Raw genomic sequence first — 21,505 nt, forward strand, 5'->3', positions numbered from 1 at the left:
TACATGATGGCAACGACATTTAAACGATTGAAAGTTTCATTAAAAATAAATGATGTTTTAAATACTAATCCTCAAATAATATATTTTCTTAATTAAAATTACAATCGTTCAAAGCTTAAAAGAAAAATAACATTTACTCCATATGTCATTGAATATACGGGCACCCTTGTTTTTCCGAACAGCTGATGCAGAATTCAAAGCCCAACAAAAGTATTGATTTGCAATTAAAGTAGAATTAGCATTAGAGTAGCATTCCGATAGATAAGCGTAGGCCTAGTCATGGATTTCACGGGCTTTGAAGTGCGCAAGGCAAGCTAATTTCACCCAAGTGTCGCGAGTGAAGTCCTCGTTATCCTTGCTTATCCTTTCCAGTGCCCACCGACTGTCATGTACATTCCGAACTTCATCACTTCCGAGGAGGAGCAGCGCATCCTGAGCCACATCGAGCGCACTCCGAAGCCTCGATGGACGCAGCTGCTGAACCGCCGGCTAGTCAACTACGGCGGAGTGCCGCATCCCAACGGAATGATTGCCGAGGAGATTCCCGAGTGGCTGCAGACCTATGTGGACAAGGTCAACAATCTTGGGGTGTTCGAGTCGCAAAACGCCAATCATGTTTTGGTCAACGAGTATCTGCCGGGTCAGGGAATTCTGCCGCACACAGATGGACCACTGTTCCATCCCATCATCTCCACCATTTCGACGGGTGCTCACACCGTGCTGGAGTTCGCCAAACGTGAGGACACCACCACTGAAGCAGAGGCTGGAGATCAGACGACCCGTGAAGTTCTCTTCAAGCTGCTCCTGGAACCGCGCAGCCTGCTCATCCTCAAGGACACGCTGTACAGCGACTATCTGCACGCCATCTCCGAGACCAGCGAGGATGTGCTCTGCGATCGCATCTGCAACTACGATCTGTGCGAGAACACCTACAAGATCGGCGATCACCTAGTACGCCGATCCTCACGCATCTCCCTCACCATCCGCAACGTGCCCAAGACCAGCAAGATGAAGCTCAAGTTCTGCTAGGTTCATTCCGCCATTAGATGTTGTTTGGCATTAGAGATTACAGATTACACAGATGTTGACTAGCTGCACGTTAAACGAACCCACTGAAGAGATCCCTGGGATCCAGAAAGAACTATGATAATCTGCAACCTGAATCTTCCGCTAGATGTTTAAGCACTCCGCACTAGCAGCACACTTGTTCGCAAGCAAATCCATGTTGGCCCACACAAAAGTGCTTTATTTATACCGCTAGCATTGTGTACATATATATAAATGTTTGTATTACGTATTATGGAGCAATAAGTTGGCTTAATCGGCGGACAGGCTCAAACTGTATCCTCAGATTCCACCTGACCGCCGGCGGCCTTTAGATTTAGTTGTGCGAGCATTTGATGGAGGCAATCCATGGCCTAGATTTGTGAAATATGTGGTTAACTTTGTATATGGGCATGTGCGACAACTGATCTTGATTATGATTGTCCCAATGCTTCGTTTAATCTATACAGAATTTATGCAAGATCTTTCTGATTCAAAATGTTCCTTACGTTAACTACTAAGCAAATTAATTGCAGCCAAAGAAATCATAATGATGATCAGTTGACGAGATACCACTTATATGTATGTTGAATGGAGCAGCCAGCACACTGGCTACCATATTCGTGTGCTCCATGCTCCGGCCTCCTGTGTCCAAGTGTATTTTTGTAACCGTTTTTTCCACCGCGCACCGCAAAAAAGAGCGAAGAATTGCCAATAAACGTTATTGTCCATCTAACTCATCCTTTAAACCCTTTAATCCACTAGGCTTCCTCATCCTGCCACTCCAGTCGGAACTCGCGCTCAAAGACCAGGCGATCATACAGCCGCACCTCGCTAATCCTCGCCGAGATGTCCAGTCGAAGTTCGCTGACCGCCAGGTGGAAGTTCTGACGCACCGTTCGCTGTTTGTCCGGTGTCAATTGATTGAGAGGTTTGCGAAAGATGCTAATGATGCGCTGCAGATGGTACTCCACGCTGGCACAGCGACCGATACAAACCCACAGGTTCTCCGGATCGTGAATGTTACCCGGGAAGCGGGTGCGCTGATCGAAGGGCGCCTTGCCGGACAGCAGAGCTCTCACCTCGGCCACGATCTCCTGGTGCGTCCTCAGATCGCGAGTGCTGAGCGTGGTGAACTCATACTTGTCGCAGAAGTACATGAGCTCGGAGATGGCCACCCACGACTGGGAGCAGAGTGTGGCATGGTGATTCGACCAGTTGGTGTAGCCAGCTGGACTGGAGGACTTGGTGGCCACGGCAGCGGTTGACGAGGAACTTGCATTGGGAGTCGGCGAAGTGCTCGGTGGACTGCCTGTCTTGGGTTTGGGCGTATCCGAACTATTTATGATGGACCTTCTCTCTGTGCGCTGCAGCTGCTCCATTTCCCGCTCGTGCTCCTTGGCCCTCAAATAGGCCTCCTTCTTCTGCTGCAGCTCCTGCAGCTTGGTCATCTTTGGTGGCGACAAGGACTTTGTGAATATCGAGGGCGGTGGCGGCGCAGGAGCAGCCGGCTCGCCGTCTGTGTGTGCAATTGGTGTGCCGTTTGTGTCCAGCGATGCACTGCGTCCGTACTTGGCTCTATAACGCTCCAGCGTGTCCAGCGAGAAGCTGAGCTCCTTCTTGATGGCCTTCTGCATGGTTCTGGTTTTCTGGCTTTATGTAATCACCTTGGGTGCTTCGATGCTCCGAATTGCACGCGTTCCCTTCGAGAATTTACAGGCGAATGCGAGCGCACATTCCGCATAAAGAGAGGCCGATCTCTTTATTTTTATCTTTTATCAATCGGCGGCGAGCCATGTGCACTTTATTTCGGTCTCTGCCAATACATTTTGATCGCATTCGCATACGAATGCGTACGGATTTTACGTTTGGATTTGAAGCAGCATTTGAAAAAGATTCACAGATGCAGATACTCAAATGCCGAACGCACATTTTGTGGGAACTCATGACGAAATGACCGAAATTTTGTATGGGTTCAATTCAGATCAAGGTTGCGATAGGGAACTTATGCCTATTATGCTTATTTGGTAAGGCAACTTCTCTTCAACATATTGATATCAAAAAATACTCATTAACCAGCTTTCTCAAGTACAAAGTTTACATCTTTTATTTTGTATATTATTTCAAAAATATTTGCAAATGGCACACATGTTTGTGATCTTTCGCTTTAAGTACAAACATTTTACTGATCGTTATGGTTTCTTGTGTGCTGTGAATCATATTTGAAGAAATGCACAAAGTACATTTAATACTTTTCGTTGTTTTCGTCGGCCAGCTCAACCGGCGGAGGTGGTGGTCCTCTCACATGGATGTTAAATAAATATCGCCTTAACGCATACGTAATAGAAAAATTTACAAAATTACAATCATGTTGTCGATCAAACAAAGACACAGAACAGAAAAACAGATAGGACTAAATAGAATGACGTATTAAAAACTACAAAGCGGAAGGCACGGTATACACAGAGTCGTCATGTCCTTGTTGGGACACTTGGGTCACAAGTAGAAAAGAGGGCTGTCGAGGCCATTCTTAAAACTAGGTTTCATAATTTACAATACAGTTGGACGGAGTTGACTCCGCCTAAACGCAGTACGCCGCCGGCACCTCGAAGATGATGTTGCCCTCTTTAGGACGGAAGTTGGGCACCTCCACATTGGACGCCGCCTCCACAGTAATGATGCGTGCCCTGCCGTGCAGGCGGCAGGCAATATTGGTGCTCACATTCACACGCAACTCGGTTCCGGTGAGGCTGGAACGGATTTGATATTAATATCTGATGAACTTACTAAATGGGGGTTCCACTTACTCATGGTATTTCTTGCAGACAATGCCCACCACTTCGCCAATGCGATCTTCCTTGAGGGGCGTGTACTCGCTATGCAGGGAAAACACCAAATCCAAGTTTTTCGGCGAGTGGAAGACGATCAGTTGATCCCGGCCGGGTGAGACGCTAATGGACGTCAACTGTAAGCGAAGTCAAGATAGGGAATTAATATTAAATGTATAGATTTGGATTTTTTTTAATTGTATTATTTGAAACCCAATTCTACTAACCTCCCTAATTTTAATGTTGCGTTTCATGTCCTTAAATTTATTCTTGATTCCGTCCAGTTTGTAGATAGTCGAATCGGAAACGATGAAGGCGCGATTAGCCTGTTTGTTGCAATGGTTGAACTTCTTGACGAATGAGGAGAAGAGCACTTGCTGGAAGGTCTCGCCGTCGGCGAGGTGGTTCCTTATGTTCTTTATGCTCGCGCTGTAGGCCTCATATCCGCTGTTTTCCTGCACGTTGGCCAGATAATCACCCACCCAGCGGCGGGCTTGACCCCAATAGGGTCGCCTTCCGGCCAGCGCAGTGGCGGCGATAATCTGCAGGCGTAACTGCGGCCACTCACTGCAAGGATATTTGTGCAGGATCATGTTGGCTCGCCAGAATTCGAACATACGGTGCAGCTTAGCCTCCACCTTGCGCCCGGCGAGCGGCGGCTGTGGCCACTGGATGCTCTTGCCGTAGTCGCGCATCTGCTTGGCTTTCCGGAAGCGGTTGGCCAGCTCCTGGACGTAGCTACGCAGCTTGTAGGCCCTATAGGCGCGCATGATCATAATGGCCGCCTTCATCTTCTTAAAGTTTCTTCTCACAATCCATCCACGCACTCGCTTTTGCAGCAGCGTCACAATGTGTGGGATCATCTCGTTCCTCTGATGCTCCAGAGCAAACAGGGTGCGTGGCGAGCGTATAAAGATCTTCGTGTGTCCGTACTTAACGTCCTGGGCGAATTTCTTCTCCTCGATCAGCACACGGACACCATCGCGATCGCTTCCCGCACGGAAATTGGGCCAAGTGTACTGCGAGATCATCTTGTAGCGGAGCAGGAACTTATCATAGCGTTGGCGATGAACGAATCCGGCTCGACGAACGCGTAAGTTCTCCAGTAGGCCAAGGTATCGCACCTGGTGCTCCACACGCTCCTCATCGAAAACTGTGGAGCTCTTTAGGTCATTGGGTTTGATGCAGCGCACATAGAAGGGTTCCTTCTTGAGCAGAGTAACCACCAGATCAGCCATCGATCTCTGGAACAAGGTGCCGGCTGTCAATGGTCTCTTGGTGGTTTTCTTGATATCCTGTGCTCCCTCGGGCCACATCTCGCTTAGGTTAGCATCCTCGGAGTTGTGCAGCAGGCGCTTAAAGTCCTGATACAGCGTATCCTTGTTCTTCTCGATGAATCCATTGATGTTGTAGATCACATCGCCGGCGTAGTGGGTGATACGGAAATCCTCGCGATGCTTCAGCTCCTTGTCCGTGGGCTTCAGCTGGCGACTGGTGTAGTGCGGATGCTTGCTCAGGTTCTTGTCCATGGCCCCCAGAAGTGTGTCGTCCGTCACCTTGCCCACGCTGAGGCAGGCCTCGTCCATGATGGCAATGATGCCCTTGTGCGGCTGCTCCACGAGATCGCAAATGATCTGGAATTGAAGGAGATTTAGATAACTTGCGCTTTCTCATTCATCGATTGAGTCCCAAACTCACCTTGTTGTTGAAGTATTCAATATTGGTCCATTCAATGCCCTCACGCTGGTACTCCTCTTGCTCCTGTTTAAGCACAAGTTCTGTGGGGAATAACACGGATCATTACGATATATCGCTAATTAAAGAATCAGGCATCATTACCTATGAATAACTGCTGCAATTTCTCGTTGCAATAGTTGATGCAGAACTGCTCAAAGCTGTTGCTGTCGAAGATCTCGAAGCCGTAAATGTCCAGCACTCCGATGACCGAATTGAATCGCGCCTGCGTCTTGCTGCCGCGGAATAGGATTGCCCTGTTGATGCGGGAGATGATCCAGGTGAAGAGACGGTCGTAGATTGCCTTGGCCAGAGCATCCTTTCCGTACTCCGCCTGCGTGGCGTTGTGATCCTTCTGCATCACATTTCCACCGGCCGCAATAACCCGTTTGGTCAGTGCCGTGGACAGCTCGGATTCGGTGACCTGGAGCAGCTTGGCCGTGGATTTCAGGTGTTGCTTGTTGCTGATCACCAGCTCATCCTCAATGGCTGCAATGCGGAAATGGGAAATGTAGGAAAAATATACTTGAGATTTGAATATTAAACAACTCACTTTGGAACTCCACATTTCCCAGATGCAAGACAGCGGCAATTGTGCGCCAAATGGTCTGCACCTCATCCGTGGTGAAGCCCAGGGTCTTGAAGGCGTTGCAGGTGCCCTTGTAGTCGGACTTCTCCGTCAGTATGTCCATGCTGCCCTGGTTCAAGTAGTGGTACTTGCCCGTTTCCTTTTGCAGTTCATATTGCCGCAGCTCGTTGTCGTTGGCTCCACGCAGCAGCTATAAATGGATGAATTGGTTGGGGGTATTAATTAAGCGATTGCAACTATTTTAAATTAGCCCAACTTGGTCAGTGCAACATGACCGTCAGTCCATGCCCCAAGAATTTAGCACGCCAGACAATTAGCAGACGTGCTAAGTGTAATTAAACTTCCTTTTCCGGTCGAGCATTTGGCAGTTGCCTTTTAAGCTTTAACAAATTGTATCTTTTAATATAAAGTTAACAACATTTCTATTTTTGCTAGTTAGGTAAATTGATATCATATCAGCTGAGTAAGATATTTTCAAGATATTTGACGTTGGGAAACCCGTAAACTAGGTAATCAATTAAAATCTACACGCCTATCGCCGTTTTTGCAGGTGTGAGTGTTAATTGAGCATTGTTTATTTCAAGATAGCCTGGCTAGTCATAAATTATATATTGGCCAAGTTGTGAATTTATGACCGATGCAGACGAGTTGTAGACCCATTCCCAAAGCAAACATTCCATAATACGGGCATATATTTATTTTGACGCACTTCAAAAATAAACAACTTGCACTTTTCAACAAATAAACAAATCGTTCGAACTCGAACAAAAGCCAGATGAAGTATTTGACTTGATTAAGTGTTTCCAGATGATAAATGTGCTAAAAGTGTTTCGAATTGCTCAAATAGATATGCAGCGGAAATAGCGATCAATTATCACCTCAGCAGGTTAAATTTACCAGATAAATAGGTTTTATATATTATATGTTTAACGCCTTGAATGATGAATAAGCGATTGAGTCGTGACGTGATACTTTTTTCTAGTTTATTAGATGAGTCTCGACTACGCCTATGTTATCATTTTGCGAGTGATATCATCCAATTCTGGATACCTAAGAAGAAGTGAGCAATGTAGAATAGATCTACAGCGATTTTAATTAAATTAATTAACAGTTTTAGGCTTTAAGATAATTGACAGAGGAATCTGCAATAATCATAAATTACTTAGACATGTGTCATTATATACATTTAAATATTTCTATAAAATAAAGGGCATCATGAGCAGCGTTTATTTGTTGCCATACAACTTAGTCATACGACTTGAAAGTAATAAAGTTATATTAATGTTTACAACGAAAATCCACACCCACAAAAAGATAGCGACAATAACTGTCTAACCATCAAAAAAAAAAAGAAAAGAGCAACTTCATCACGGCCAGAACAACCTGACACCCCCAGGTAATGGACGCCCCACTGCCTTGCACCCAACCCATGAGCTGGAACACCTTTCGTCACTTGGCACGCGTCACGCTGACTCACTTGGTAAATAATCGTGTACACTTAATGCCACACACGACTAGTTCGGACCGATCCAACCGAATGCCACTCACCTGGTAGAAACTATGGAAGTTCCGCTCGCCCGGCTGCTGCTGCACCACGCGCGACTTCTCGAGCAGATAGTTGGTGATGATGCCACCCACGGGATCCGCCTTGTAGTCGAACTCGATGTCCATGTACTTTCCAAAGCGGCTGGAGTTGTCGTTGCGGTTCGTCTTGGCGTTGCCGAAGGTTTCCAGGATCGCATTGCTCTGGATCAGAACGTTCTTGACTCTGGAAAATTAATATATATTATTATATATTTAGTTTAATGGACTTATAAAAATTTTAACTGATTTCCATGCCTGCAAGACTATAAAGACAACCCTCATTAAAATCAAATCGACATAATTAAGAAACGAAATCAACACAATAAATACGCTATTAGTGCTTCGTAAATTCTTCTCCCTTCGGTGGCCAAGCAATTTGGAAAATGGCACTCACCCTAATCCCCGAAACTATGGTAAATGTCGTTTCCCATTTCATTCGTGGCACTAAAAATTGGCAATTTAGAGGACCATTGTGTTCCGGGGGCTTGGCCATGGAGGTTTCAGCGCTTTTATGGAGCACCTTAAACTACACCCAAGTGATAAAAAGTTCCTTTGGACAAAGTGGTTTGCAATTAGCGCGGCAATTAATTTGGCAACTTAAGCTGCAAGTCCACAGACGACTTATGTCATCCGGGGTCATGGGTCACGCGATGACCATGCGAGCGATTATGACCCATCTGGGAAATGCTTCATTAGCCACTGCCACCTGCCACCCGCGTCTGAAAATCTTCCCTCAATGAGAATTCCATTGCGCATTTGCATGCGAAACAATGGGCGATTTTCTCTGGGACCCATGATGTACATGTTGTTATATAGATCGGTTTGAGGTTCCCATTGTCTGGTTCACAGTATTGTGATAGGGCCGCAAGCGTTCCATCAGCCTATGCAAATATGTGGCCAAATTGATTAACTAATTTACTATGTAAACAGATTACCTGGTATTTGGTGCTATTAACTTGATTTCGCCAAGACAATGGCTAATTAAAACAGAATGGCAGTTACTTGCTTAAACTTAATCAAGGATTTTCATAGCTAAACTAACATTTTGTGTCTAATCATTTAACAATAATTAGGAGTATTTATTGGGAATCCATCCACTTACCTCTCGATTTCGTTCTGACCCTGGGCATTCGTCACCGCCGCAATGTACTTCATGATGATCTTGGAGGCCTCCGTTTTGCCCGCACCGGACTCACCGGAAATCAGGATGCAGGTGTCCTGCTGGCGCTGCTTGAGCACCCTGTAGGCGGAATCGGCGATGGCGAACAAATGTGGGGCATTCTCGAAGAGCTCCCGACCCTTGTACTTGCGAATGGTCTCCGGACCGTAGATGTTCATCTGTCTGTACGGATTCATCGAGACGCACACCTCGCCGATGTATGTGTAGATGGATCCGTTTTGGAATCTGTAGGAAGAGTAATGGACGGTCGCTCATTAGTTCGCTGCAGTGTTTGGAAAGGCATTTCCCCGAGATTACGAAATACATTTCGAGTGGGTGGGAGTGACAGGTGGGGAGCCACCACCCGTCGTTGGCGCCTGTAGCTTTCAATTCGAAAATTGCTTTTTTAACATTCAACATGCGGGTCCAAGTGATATACCTGCTCCACATGCAGCCAACGATCGATATAATCAAATCGTTGATCTCTTTTCCCACTTTTTGATTGACTGCCATGTGGATGCATTTATTCTGCACTCGATTTGTAAGGCGCCAAAAGATTGGGCACATAAAAGTTTGTTGTGTTCATAAAATGCATTTTTGGTTCGCTAAGTGGGTCACTTGCGATCGATAGACAATGAGAAGTAGAGCATGAGAATCTCAAATATTTCACTTGGCGACTAGTATATAATGTATATATTATTCTGAACTAAATCTTTAATTGATAAAAGTTCTAATAAATCGTTTCCATGACATAGGCTATCTTATCTGAAGCGATTGCGAGTACTTGAAACTATCAACTGGATTATTGTTGTAAGCTGGAAACTAAGATTTTGCCAAAGATACTTTTTTTTGTTACTTTTTAATGAACTTTGCCTCTTCACAAGTATTTAGATTCAAAGTGAGCTGAAAATTTAAACATGATAAAGTGATTTTCTAGTTTAAGAACTGTTCAGTTTTCACTGCATTTGAGACGGATTAAAAAACAATAAAGCAAGTTGAATGCAAATTACGCATTACGTGTTCCCAAAAAATTACCCAAAGCGTTCCGAAAGTAAGAGTTACACCATCAGCGACTGCAAATTAACCCAGATGAGCCACATAACCAAAAGTCCAGACCCAGAAAAAAAAACCAAAACTGTGCAACAAGTGGGTATTACAAACGGCTGAAAAGAGTGTTATTTTCCTCCCAAAGCCAGAAAAACAAAAAGCCGAAAATGTAAATGAAAATGAAGCAGCAAATTAGCAGACAAAGAAACGGTGAAATTGCTTAAAGCCAAAGACCAACTCGAAAACTAAGCCCAAACCAAATAGCCAACAGTTTTCGTTAGCCCGAATTGAGGGAATGAAAACGATTAAAACAATACACTTAATACGCGCATTTGTTTGTATTTATGTTTTGGCTGCTGGTTGCTGGTTTGGTGCCCATTTTTTCCTCGAACACATGTTTTTACTTAACTTTTCAGTGCTTATTTATAGACCGACTGCGCTGGCTTTTCAGCTTTCTGTTTCGTTTTGTGTGCCGACTACTTCCACTTGCCTTCTGTTGCCCCCTTTCAACGCATTTCGACTTCTGGGTCAAAACGAGTGCGACTAGTGACAAATGGCCATCTGAACTCCAAGCTCCAGAATGTCCAAGAAAGTCCAATACGCCGTTTAGCGCGCTTTTTAGCTTCATTTTTGGGGCCATCACATATTACGGTAAGTACAAAAGGGCAGGCAGCAAATGACAAGCCTCTTAGGGGCAGAGGAAACCCAATCCGCAACAGATTTGTATGATTTCTACTGCCCCTCTCTCACAACAACCATATGGTGTCACCATGTGCACCTTCGCCACTGGGAAGGGTCTGGAGCACGTCCACGGGGCGTATGATTGACATCATGTCAAAAATTGGTTTTGGCCCGCATGACGACCAGCTCACTCGCCTTTTGCGGAGGAGGGCCTAATGGGGCTATAGAAATTGTTGGCCAGGTTTAGTGTAATTGTCAAGACTCAGTGGATAGAAATTGTTAAATTTCAATAAGGTTTGAATAATCGGGTTCATTGGTCGTTTTGTATAGAAAAAGAAACTAATAAACGAATATATGAATATATATAAACTAATCATGAAATTCTAATACAAGTTGAATGAACATTGAAAAGGAACAATAATACTGCTTACTTACTAGATTAACAGCATGTATTTTACTATAAATTTTGATCTTTAAAATATGTGCGCTCATTTTAAAAATAACTTTTAAAATTTGAGTTATTTGTCATAAGGAACCTCATATACCAAATGGGTTATCTAGCCCAAAATTCTGACTCAAACTTCCTTATCACTTCAGAATTCGCTGCACCCCATTTGTCACACATATGTACATAAAATATATATAATAATATATAATACAATTATCTGCTGCTGCTGGGAACTTGCCCTCCAAAAATTACCAAATACTTCACATGTTTTTTTGTTTGCTCAACTGCCAACAGACGATTTAAATTCATACTGCTGGCTTCGCACATTTTCATATTCATATTCGCTCGCGCACTTCATAAACTTATTCACTTTAACGACTGTGAATGTCTTTATTTATTCCGAGTCAAATGACGTAATCGAGATAAAAAGCCAAAGAAATAACTAAAGTAAGAAAACAAATGTATCAACGTTCGTATACGTTCGTTTCACAACTACTTTTATTGACTCATCTGAGCACATGGCATAGGCATCTAATACTATTATATAATAACAAATTGTAGAAGTAAACAAATTGAACGCTAACATCATGACTCAATAAGCGGCTATTCAAAGTGCGATTTGCATATAGCCATTAATAATTTGCAACGCCTCGCGATGAATCACTTACTATACTGCTGAAAAATCGCAATTCCAAACCAGACGAAAAATCAATAAGTTAATAGAGTGCATTTTTCATGGCCAAAACCGAGGAACATGCGTTCGGAAAATGTTTGCTCACAGCTGACGTCACCAAGTTGGTCAACAAACATGGCTTTTAGTGGGTCAATGCTTTTATTTACCCCAATAAGGGTTTGTTTGCGCTGTTATCTAATTGAATTTGTGCGATTTATTGACTGAAACTATAAAGTAACAAGGAGATAATAAGCAATGGAAATGGCTATCGACCAATATATAAACATAAAGAACAAAGATAGAGATATATCTTTAGATGATTCTGTTCCCAGCACCACAGACTACAAACTGATGGAAAACATTGAGATTAATGGCAAAGATTCGCTGAAGAATCGTGCAATGCACTGATGGGTCAAGTCCCTTGCGAATTTCTTGAACGTCTGCCAATTCATGGGAATCGCAGCAGATCGGCGCAGAAAAGCGTTTCCATCTCATTATGGAAATCATTTTCCTTTTCCCCGTTGTCTACTGACCATCTGCATAATCTTCTCCAGACTCTTTTCATCGTTGCTTCTCGTTTATCCCAAAGGAAATTTAGTTTTTCTGTATTATTTTCCCCTCAATTTGCGCAATGCAAACAATTGCATCTGGACCGCGCCAAAGAATTAACTTCAATTTACACCCCGGCCAATCAATTAACAGGAGCGGAAAAGTCTCCGGAAAAGTCTGGTTGGCGGCATGCAGGCCGCTAAAGATTTGTGTAAACGAAGTGCAGATGCCACTGCATTTTCCAACTGCTCCAACTCTCGATGGGTATAGAAGTTATTGCAATGGCAATGACAAACATTGCCTGGCTTTGGATAAACAAATCGGAGTGGAAAGACTAAGGCGTCGTCTAGACGGGATTCTCAGGTCGTTCGTTCTCCCTTTCTTTTCTTCCAGAAGCTTAATGCCTTTCTTCCGAGAATTCGCACATTAGCCAAGTTTATGACATGGCAAGGAGAAAAACACCGAGAGAAAAGCGCTGGCTAAATCATTTAATTTCCGCTCCGGTATCATAAAGTGCTTATCTTGGCAATATGAAGGGCTTCAATAGATAGCCTCCTTCCTATCGCTGGAATGCCCTCATCGCAAGGTGAAAAATGTCTGAAAGTGTTTACCAGATGAAAGGCCCGCTTTGAACTGGACGCACTGCTCCATGCTCCTGCACAAATAAACAGACAAACTTCGATTGCAATCGGAAATCCCAGAAGAGCTGCTCCCTACACACTTTAATAGCGTTCTTCCCCTACAAAAAACAACAATTATTAATTGTTTACGTCTCACGACTTCTTTAATATTTTTCCACAAAAACGCAGGCAGTGGGAATATCGCACGGCTATCAGCTGCGCTTGTATAAATAAATATTCAATATACAATTGGCACTCACATAAATGGTAACCTAATCCAATAGAAGGTCTCCGTGCAACAATTGCGTAACCAAGAGTTCGCTTATCACCTTGCCAGTAAGTATTGCCCATGGCTATCGAACTATATGGTATATATATAGATGCCTTTATGGCGACAAACTTTGCTGGAAGTTTGCAATCTTATCGCTACTTTGGCTCTGCCCAAGAATCCAGTACATGCTAAAAACTGAACAATTGGTTTTTTATTTCAAACCTAATAGATATGCAGTATCAATTTTGGACTAGTCGATAGTCAAGTCAAGTGCTGCTCGAAACTCGAAAATCATTAAAAAACAAGGCAGCTTTTTTAGAAGGCATTATTTGCAGTTTTATACGCTGCGGTTTGCGATTTTTATTTGCCCATAAAAAAGCACTCAACATTGCAAGCGGAAAGTATTTCCCTCAGTGCATGCACTTAATTGTCGCCTGTGGAATACTAAAATCTAAGCCTTGACCAAGCCAAAATCGCAATAAAATAAAATCAAATAAAATCGGTAGGAGCAAAAAGTGAGTAGCATTTAAATGAAAATGAAATGCAGTTTGTTGTTTCCATTGAAAGTGGATATCGTGGGGTCTATGAATCATCAGTTTGCTGGCTGAAACTGCTCATAGTTTCTTCCTCCGATTTCAAAAAGTGCTTGATGGGGAAGACCCACTTCGAGGTCTCAGGAAATTTGCTTAAGTGGGTGTGCCACGCTTATCGCTTTGAACACTGATAGCGATGTAGAGTTTTACAATCTATCAAGGATTCCATAAATTTATAGTCTCAACACTTTATTATAATTGTTATGTGTATGCGTTGTAAAAATGGTACATATAGCATTTTTGCTATAAAATAGTTATACCTATGCTTAATCGCCTTCTTCACCTCGCCACTTTTATATAGAATTTTAAATTTAAAATTTTTCTCGTTGTCAAACAAATCACTTAATAAAATCCAAAAATAATGCTCCAAATTCAACGACCCCAGTGAGTATTTTCCACACCGAAACCAGTTCATGGAAAATACGAGTGTTTTAGATGCTAGTTCCCTTTGAAATACATTTATATATAGGCCAAAATAAATGCGTAAACAATTGTCGAAAATGAAAACAAAACTTATCGAAATGGGGCACTTGAGTTCTGTTGCATGTGATGCATTGGCTGCCAATAAGGGTCAGAGGGCAATCGATCAGTCATTTTATGGGCCACTTGGCCCTCCCATGCGGACACTCGACTTAATGACAGTCGTAAAAAAGATCAACTTGCTCCAAATGCTGCGAACTTGGATTGCGGCAAACAGAGAACTCATCTGTTTCTTTTTGGGGGATCGTGGAATCCCAGATGGGTTCGTATTGGGGGCAAAAAGAAACAAGTTTTCTTCATAAAAACACACACACACTCCTCTATTTTGTGGGTGAGCCTCTTACGGCCAAACTGACGCCATCAACCGGTTCGTATTTTGGCTACGCCATGGCATTTTTATTTCAGTTTTCTTATTGCTGTTGACTCGCGTATCTGCAAGATACACAGCGTGAGTCACGAAGCATGCAGAGATATATTTAATATTGTTTAAATAAAATATAGGATTTTCAAGCTGCCAAACAATGAGTACACATGTGATGTCATGTGCCAAACAAGTAAAGTACATATGTGCAGCGAAATGCATTCATTTCCCCATTTGATTGATGCCAAATGAAAGTGAGTTTTATTTCTTTCACGTTTTCATCGCACATTTTCCAATTACGTGTGCGTTTTCCTCCCGTTTTTGGCGCGTTTTTGACCCTCAATTTGTTGAGGAGGCGAGTTTCTCAACTCGTTTGGTTTTCAGTTTTCCGGCTTTCCTGTTAAATATTTATTAACAAACAGCAAATTGATTTGAGTTATGCTACGATTATGCCGTGCAGTAAGACATGAAAATCGTGTTTGCTATTGCAGGTATGACTGTGATTATGTAATTAGTTCAATTTACACAGCTTAATTTGATTGCGATGCTTTGATAAGCGATTTGTGAGCCAACAAAGTGGGTTAACGCATCTTTGGCACTAAATCCGCTTTAATAACAGTCTTATGCAAGCCACTAATCAACCATGGTGATTAATCAGCTCAAAAGACAACTGGGTTTCCTCCAATTCGTTTCCTTTTGCGATGGAAACTTCAACAATTTGAACAATTTGACTCATTTGAAGCTTTTGTCTTATCATTCAAATCGTAATTGTGATGGTTTTTAGCAATTAAGTGAATATAAACATAAACAGATTAGATGAATCAGTGCCGAGAATTGAAACACCACGTATTTATAGGCATTGCAAAATATTTGGAAAAATAATCATTTAAATATCAAACAGCAGAGTCATTACCATAAATGTAAAACCTCGCATTTCTACAATTTTGCAAAGCTCTGCTAATCAGTTGAGCAAAATGTATATGGTGGCGAGAACTTTTCCGGATAACGATCGTTTCCACATGAAAGTTAGCCAGCCATGCAGCAAACCAGCGACCCGGGATGGAAATGGCTGGGGGATCCATCCATGTTCCACGTCCAAAGGAAGCGGTTGCAACAAGTTGTTGACACTCGGACCGAAATGAAATAAAATGAAATGATATATGTGGGTTGTGGCTGCGTGGTTGTCGGGGGGGTTAAGGAACTTTACATAATGGTCATGTATGTAGGTAACCACCTGGAACCACAGTGCCGGCCACACAAATATTGACACGCGATTGGGCGGCTGGTCCCCGGAGTGGGAATGTGACAAGAGTTCCACTCTCGTAAATATTTAACTTAGATAATGGTAGCTGGGTGATTTACAGATACATCTGCTACTTGATAAATACTACTTTAAACTACAAAATTAATTCGTTGAAAGCTGAAGAATTGTACATGTTAGCTTGTTTCTAAATCATTTTATAATATTTATTCATGCAGTTTGTACTAGTATAAAATTTAGAAATAGTTATTTCCAATGACACGTATTTTGTTTGTCACCAATCTTAAAAAACCTTTAATTAAACGAAATAGGTCCAATTTCTTAAGAATTCCTCTCCCTTTCCATGAAATCTATTACCACTTATCATTCAACTACCAAATTAAATTGAAATGCCACTAATGAATGCATTTAAAACCGAAAGTCATGCCACAAAAAGGAGAGTTTAACACTCCAAATGGGCACGTAAAGAGGAACATTGAGTGCTCTCCGGAGTGGAACCGAAAACTCGGAGGGAAGGGGTTAAATGGGGGAGATAAGGTCGGCTTTAATTGAAACGGCGATAAACAAATCCAGTTTAATCGAGGCGGAAAAGCCAAGAACCAGTTTTTCCGCTCGCCAATTGATCAAAACAGAAGCCTTGAACTAGACCATCGACTGGGTGGAAAAGTGGTTTTCCAAAAGGTGTGGAGTTAGCGGGGGAAGTCGTTTGTGAAGTGGAGTGGAGATGGACAAGTTGGCAGAGGACAAGGCCACCGGAGGAATCAATAGATACGGTGGTCAGCAGACAACTTCAATTATATTAAAGGTAATATCGAATTGAAGGTTTATTGGTGCTCTTTTTGGAAATTCTTAATTAATTTAAAGGCAAGCTTACCGCTTTCTCAGGTTATCCATGAACTTCTCCATGGACACTTGGTCGAGGAGGACGAAGTCCTGCACTCCAGCTTCCCGTTGCATAGCCATGGTGTCCTTTCGATCCTGCGTTTTCTCTAGGTTTCTTTGAGGGAGCGGTATTCCGGCGGTCGAAGACAGGGGGTGGGATGCTAATTGCCGGCTGCAAAGGTGAGATTCGAAAACTCAGGTAAGAACGAAAGGAGTATCCCGAAAAACACGCTGTTCACTTGGTTTTTGTTTTGTTTCGTTTTTATTTGCTTGTTTTGTTTGCCTCGCCTTTCGCGTCTCGTCTCGAATTTTAACTATATATGCGTACAAATATAAATAAATTTATACATATGTATATATTGTATATATATTCCGTGTGGCTGCTGCCAAGCGATTTTTATGTTTTATGAGCCAATTCGGGCCGCTTCTGCTGATGACGACGAATAATTCTCGGCGAACACGCAGTCAGCGATCAATAAAGAATAATTCTGGATTTCTGGACCGATCGAACGCTTCCAATTGGAATCGAGCAGGGAGAAAGAACAAGAACACGAACAAGATCGGAGGCAGAACAGATAAATAATATGAGAACTCGATCGCAACCACTATCTACATCACTGTTTACTGAAAACCGCAAATTTCGCGTTTGCCGCACGTTGTAAACATTTAGTTTTTGGGTTCAACAGTTTTTGATATACGTATATATATCTAAGATCGGTGCAATATAGTCCGGATGATCGGTGTGAGTGCCCACCTGGATTCAGTTTCGTTTTCGGCAGATAAATAACAACAATCGCCCGTCGCACAACCGCACTCGACCGCATTCAAAGAAAGTTGCAGAGGGACTGTGGTCAGACATTTCGAATACGAAAATGTTCGCCATACAAAGCTGATAATTGCCTAAATTGGCACTCCACCAGTGGTTTGGAACTTGGCTAGCGCGCACTTCAAGCAGAAGTCTTACCTTATGCGCTTTTCACACTGTCCTGTGCTTCTGACAATGTAAAGGTTACATAGTATGGAGTACAGAGTATCGTTTATCTTTGTTTTAAGAATGACTTATTTTAAATAAATAAAAATCAAGAAAACACGCTTACATAAAAGTTAAAACAAGCTTTCGATTTGAAAGTTTTAAAATCTCGCGGTTAGTTAAGTTCGGCCACACTGCACGCAACTCACCTCGAACAGCTGTTCCGTGGTGAACACAACCATCGTTCTCGTAACATTTAATTTAGCTAAACTTATTGAAATTTGGTATAAAATGAATAAAATCACGAGTGCCTTCATCAGAGTCCTGCGCCAGAGCAGCTCCTCCGGCGGCACGGGCACTCTACTGGGTCGTCAGCTCTCCTACAAGAGCGATTTATCCCTGGACAAAATCTATCCCGGCGCGCGACTGCAAATCTACACGCCGCCCCCGCCGGTAAGTTGATGCAGTGCCTCTAGGGATCCCATCTATTGATATATTTACATCCTACATCCAGTCCATTGGCAGCGACAAGTTCAGCGGCTTCATTCCCATGGATCGATTGGAGATCACCTACAGCAGGAGCTCCGGACCCGGTGGTCAGCACGTGAACACGGTGAATACCAAGGTGGATGTGCGCTTTAAGGTGGAACAAGCGGACTGGATACCCGAGCAGACGCGTCAGAAGCTGCTCAAGGTGCTGGCCAACCGGATTACCAAAGACGGCTACTTCTACATCAAGAGTGACCTCACGCGCTCCCAGCAAATGAACCTGGCCGATGCGCTGGAGAAGCTGCGCACCATCATACGCTCCCAGGAGGCTGTGGCAGCTGCGCCGCCCAGCGAGGAGACGCTGGAGAAGCTGCGCAGGCGCCAGGAGCGAGCGGTCCGCGAACGCCTACAACTGAAACGTGGTCGCGCCCAAGTCAAAGCGGATCGGCAGGGACCGAGCGGATTAGACTTGTAGTTTTTTTTTATTGGAAATTGTTACACAAAGATGCACATTACACATATACGCTTAACTATGCTATGGACGCCATTGCAGGTTAGCACTATCACAGATTCTGTACGGGCATACCCCCTGTTGGAGTATAACAACTAATTAACTTTACAAAATTGACACTTACATTATTTAAGTATTATACAAAGATCTGTGAGAGTGGAAACCCAAATGGACTTGACAACATTCTAGGTCTGCTCGTCCACTCGAGCTGGTGTTACCGTAAATCTCTTGGAGCTGGCCACTTGGATGGCCGCTTCCCTCGCTGGCTCGTCCTTTCCCACTTGTGATGGCATGCTCGCGAATCGTGGACGCTGGAATATACGAAATGAGCACTCGGGATGGACAGCACTGGGTGCTACTTACTGGCTGTGGAGGACTCAGCTGGACGGAGACCTCGTGGCTCCGTTGCGATGGTCTGCTTACTACACTGTGCCGTTGGCGTCGTTCTACTGCTGGTGGATTAAATCCAATTCTCGACGCGTACAATTGCTCCAGTCGATGGATGGTGGAGATGCCGGCGACAGGCGGTTGTGGCATTGAGAAACTATGTCGGTTGCTGAGCGGCGACCAAGTGTGCTGGTAGTTCGACTCGTCCAGATGGCGCAGGAACTGACGATTGAGGGAGCCCAGTGCGTGCTTGTCTTCGGTGGCCAGATTGGCTATTAGCTCGTTGAGTATCTCCGACTCCGTCTCCACTTTGCCATTACGCGCGAGCTTTATGTCGTGCTTCCAGAACTGTCGGTTTTTGCGCCCAATCACCGGGGCAATCTCCTTTATCTTCAGAACCAGGATGCCCATGAGATAGACGCACAGCACGTTGGACAGAGTTAGGCACATGCTGATGCCGCCGAGGACGGCCAGTTCCGTGGCCTGGTTGTCCGAGTACCGACGCGACTTAATCACATCCACGTAGAGCGAATCGTCGTTCTCGAAAATCTTGTAGATGCAGGCCACCGCCCACAGCAAACCGGAGTTAACCGCAGGTGGGAGCAGCGATGCCGATATGGCCACGCCAACCAGGGAACCAATATTCCCGCCCAAGATTCCTATGGCAGCCGCCGCTCCAGACGGTATGGCCGTGAATACGCCAACGACCAGGGAGTGCAGATCGCAGCGGGATAGCATCTCCTCCGTCAGTCCCTCGCCAATGCCATACTTGCGGTCCGTGGTGCACACAACCAGACCGAAGAGGAAACCCACCAGTGTGGCGGTCAGTATACCAATCAGTTCGTTAAGCATGCCCAGCCTGCGAAGCGATCGATCCTGGATCACAGTTCCGAAGATGGCCGCGATTATGGGACCCATCAGCGGGGAAATGAGCATGCTGGAGGCCAGGAAAATCGTGCTATTCTCCACCAGGCCAAAGCTCGCCAGAACTCTGTAATGGAATAGGTTGTTTTAGCACATGTGTCCTCCAACTTGGAGATGCAGAATATTGGATTTCGAAAAGTGCTCACGCTGCTGACACGAGGAGTATGCAAAAGTCGAAGGTAATAGCCGCATCCTGACGCACATCCCTTACGATCTGTGCCACATTCAATCGGGATCGCACCGAGTTCATGAACCGATCCCAGATACCCTGCTTCTGGGCATTGATGTGTCTGTAGATGATGGATCCTGTGAAATGTAGTAGCTTGAATTTTCCCATTTTCATTGGACTTACTCTGTGCTCGAGGGCTGGTCCTCCTGCTCTTCCGTTTCCTCGCGCTGAACGTAGGATCTGTGGGCCAGGCAGCTGACCACGGATACGGCAGATCCCTCCCGATCACCGATGCCGAATTCCTGCAGCGCCTCGTAGAGATTCTCGTAGCGCTCGTCAAAGTCCATGGAGAAGCTGATGTGGTAGGCATTCCCCTCCAGACTGGGCAGCCAAACGGCATTGGGTATGTGGAATTTCTGTAGGATCTGGCGCACCACCTGCTCCTGGTCCGTGTCCAGTGGGATGTCGAGCAGCTGATCGTGGCACGTCTGTATTTGAATCTTTGGCAGGCTATTCAAGACTTTGTGGCTCTTCAGCTCCGGGGATTCCCCGATCCGAATGGTCGACAAACTTTCAATGGTCGAAGCTCTGCTGGCGGTGCCCATGGGCGTGGCTACCTCTCCATTGACCACCTGGACGTACGCCTTCTTCAGGCGCTCCTCCTCCGCCTTCGTGGGTATCGTAATGCTGAGCCGCACTGCCGCTGTTCCCGTCATCGTTGCGTTTTGGTCTTGACTTTCTGGACTCGAGGTAAACACCTCGCACACTTTGTATGAAATCGATCTGGCGATCGACAATCATCCGCACTCACACGTGGACAACTGGGCGGATCGCACCTGGCAATGCAGCTGCAATAATCTTCTTTGCACTGGAAGCGAATTGAAGCCTCGCTTGTTATTGCCGCCACTGATAACGGTTCTCGACTGGGTGCTGCTTCCTACCGATCTGCCAGTCACCCGGAAAACTCACCCACTTGGTCATATTTAGGATCTGCGAGGGAAAGAGCTTTTTCGCCTGCCCGCCCTGCAAACTGTTTTGAATTTTCCATTGCAAAGTTTAATATTAAATGGTGTATTTTTTAAATATTAGGCACTATTATCAGATTCCGTAAAGATAGATTGTATAAATTTATGTATGGTAATTTCCAGATATAGTAAGCATGTTCCAAAGAAATTTAGTTAATCTATAAGTTCTTTTAAAAGGGAATATGTAAGTACTTTATTTGGTTTTGCTTTGAAAGAAAGACTCTTT

At 44.3% G+C, this 21,505-nt stretch overlaps 5 protein-coding genes across 5 annotated transcripts; 2 read left to right on the forward strand and 3 right to left on the reverse strand.

Annotated features, from left to right (window-relative positions):
- Nucleotides 1–175: 175 nt before the first annotated feature.
- LOC6612014 (alpha-ketoglutarate-dependent dioxygenase alkB homolog 6) lies at nt 176–1,780 on the forward strand. The gene is made up of 2 exons (XM_002036495.2): nt 176–309; nt 373–1,780. The coding sequence occupies exons 1-2, from the start codon at nt 280–282 to the stop codon at nt 1,027–1,029; spliced, it is 687 nt and encodes a 228-aa protein (XP_002036531.1). The 5' UTR covers nt 176–279; the 3' UTR covers nt 1,030–1,780.
- On the reverse strand, nt 1,220–3,021 carry LOC6612015. Its single transcript, XM_002036496.2, has one exon. It carries the CDS (start codon nt 2,679–2,681, stop codon nt 1,806–1,808), a length of 876 nt encoding a protein of 291 aa, XP_002036532.1. The 5' UTR covers nt 2,682–3,021; the 3' UTR covers nt 1,220–1,805.
- Nucleotides 3,022–3,128: 107 nt separating this feature from the next.
- LOC6612017 (unconventional myosin ID) lies at nt 3,129–17,645 on the reverse strand. The gene is made up of 10 exons (XM_002036498.2): nt 17,559–17,645; nt 16,797–16,976; nt 8,882–9,184; nt 7,744–7,963; nt 6,160–6,385; nt 5,712–6,095; nt 5,571–5,650; nt 4,100–5,506; nt 3,852–4,009; nt 3,129–3,794 (listed from the first exon to the last, which is right to left on the reverse strand). Exons 2-10 carry the CDS (start codon nt 16,883–16,885, stop codon nt 3,626–3,628), a joined length of 3,036 nt encoding a protein of 1,011 aa, XP_002036534.2. The 5' UTR covers nt 16,886–16,976; nt 17,559–17,645; the 3' UTR covers nt 3,129–3,625.
- Nucleotides 17,646–17,980: 335 nt separating this feature from the next.
- LOC6612018 (peptidyl-tRNA hydrolase ICT1, mitochondrial) lies at nt 17,981–18,794 on the forward strand. Its single transcript, XM_002036499.2, has 2 exons — nt 17,981–18,227; nt 18,289–18,794. Exons 1-2 carry the CDS (start codon nt 18,066–18,068, stop codon nt 18,736–18,738), a joined length of 612 nt encoding a protein of 203 aa, XP_002036535.1. The 5' UTR covers nt 17,981–18,065; the 3' UTR covers nt 18,739–18,794.
- On the reverse strand, nt 18,727–21,258 carry LOC6612019. The gene is made up of 4 exons (XM_002036500.2): nt 20,438–21,258; nt 20,232–20,375; nt 19,138–20,152; nt 18,727–19,085 (listed from the first exon to the last, which is right to left on the reverse strand). Exons 1-4 carry the CDS (start codon nt 20,968–20,970, stop codon nt 18,960–18,962), a joined length of 1,818 nt encoding a protein of 605 aa, XP_002036536.1. The 5' UTR covers nt 20,971–21,258; the 3' UTR covers nt 18,727–18,959.
- Between the last annotated feature and the right edge of the window lie 247 nt (nt 21,259–21,505).

Source organism: Drosophila sechellia, chromosome 2L (genome assembly GCF_004382195.2).
Source record: "Drosophila sechellia strain sech25 chromosome 2L, ASM438219v1, whole genome shotgun sequence".
Classification (NCBI taxonomy): Eukaryota; Metazoa; Arthropoda; class Insecta; order Diptera; family Drosophilidae; genus Drosophila; species Drosophila sechellia.

Excerpts from the sequence above, each read along its gene's own strand:
- LOC6612018 (XM_002036499.2), top strand. The coding sequence starts at position 18,066 with ATGAATAAAATCACGAGTGCCTTCATCAGAGTCCTGCGCCAGAGCAGC. Across the intron at positions 18,228-18,288 it reads TCTACACGCCGCCCCCGCCG|TCCATTGGCAGCGACAAGTT; the intron begins GTAAGTTGATGC and ends TCCTACATCCAG.
- LOC6612015 (XM_002036496.2), bottom strand. The coding sequence starts at position 2,681 with ATGCAGAAGGCCATCAAGAAGGAGCTCAGCTTCTCGCTGGACACGCTG.
- LOC6612017 (XM_002036498.2), bottom strand. The coding sequence starts at position 16,885 with ATGGCTATGCAACGGGAAGCTGGAGTGCAGGACTTCGTCCTCCTCGAC. Across the intron at positions 7,964-8,881 it reads GGTCAGAACGAAATCGAGAG|AGTCAAGAACGTTCTGATCC; the intron begins GTAAGTGGATGG and ends TTAATTTTCCAG. Across the intron at positions 5,651-5,711 it reads ATTGCAGCAGTTATTCATAG|AACTTGTGCTTAAACAGGAG; the intron begins GTAATGATGCCT and ends TATTCCCCACAG.
- LOC6612019 (XM_002036500.2), bottom strand. The coding sequence starts at position 20,970 with ATGACGGGAACAGCGGCAGTGCGGCTCAGCATTACGATACCCACGAAG. Across the intron at positions 20,376-20,437 it reads GACCAGCCCTCGAGCACAGA|ACACATCAATGCCCAGAAGC; the intron begins GTAAGTCCAATG and ends CATCATCTACAG. Across the intron at positions 19,086-19,137 it reads AGCTGAGTCCTCCACAGCCA|CGTCCACGATTCGCGAGCAT; the intron begins GTAAGTAGCACC and ends CGTATATTCCAG.
- LOC6612014 (XM_002036495.2), top strand. The coding sequence starts at position 280 with ATGGATTTCACGGGCTTTGAAGTGCGCAAG. Across the intron at positions 310-372 it reads CGGGCTTTGAAGTGCGCAAG|TGCCCACCGACTGTCATGTA; the intron begins GCAAGCTAATTT and ends TATCCTTTCCAG.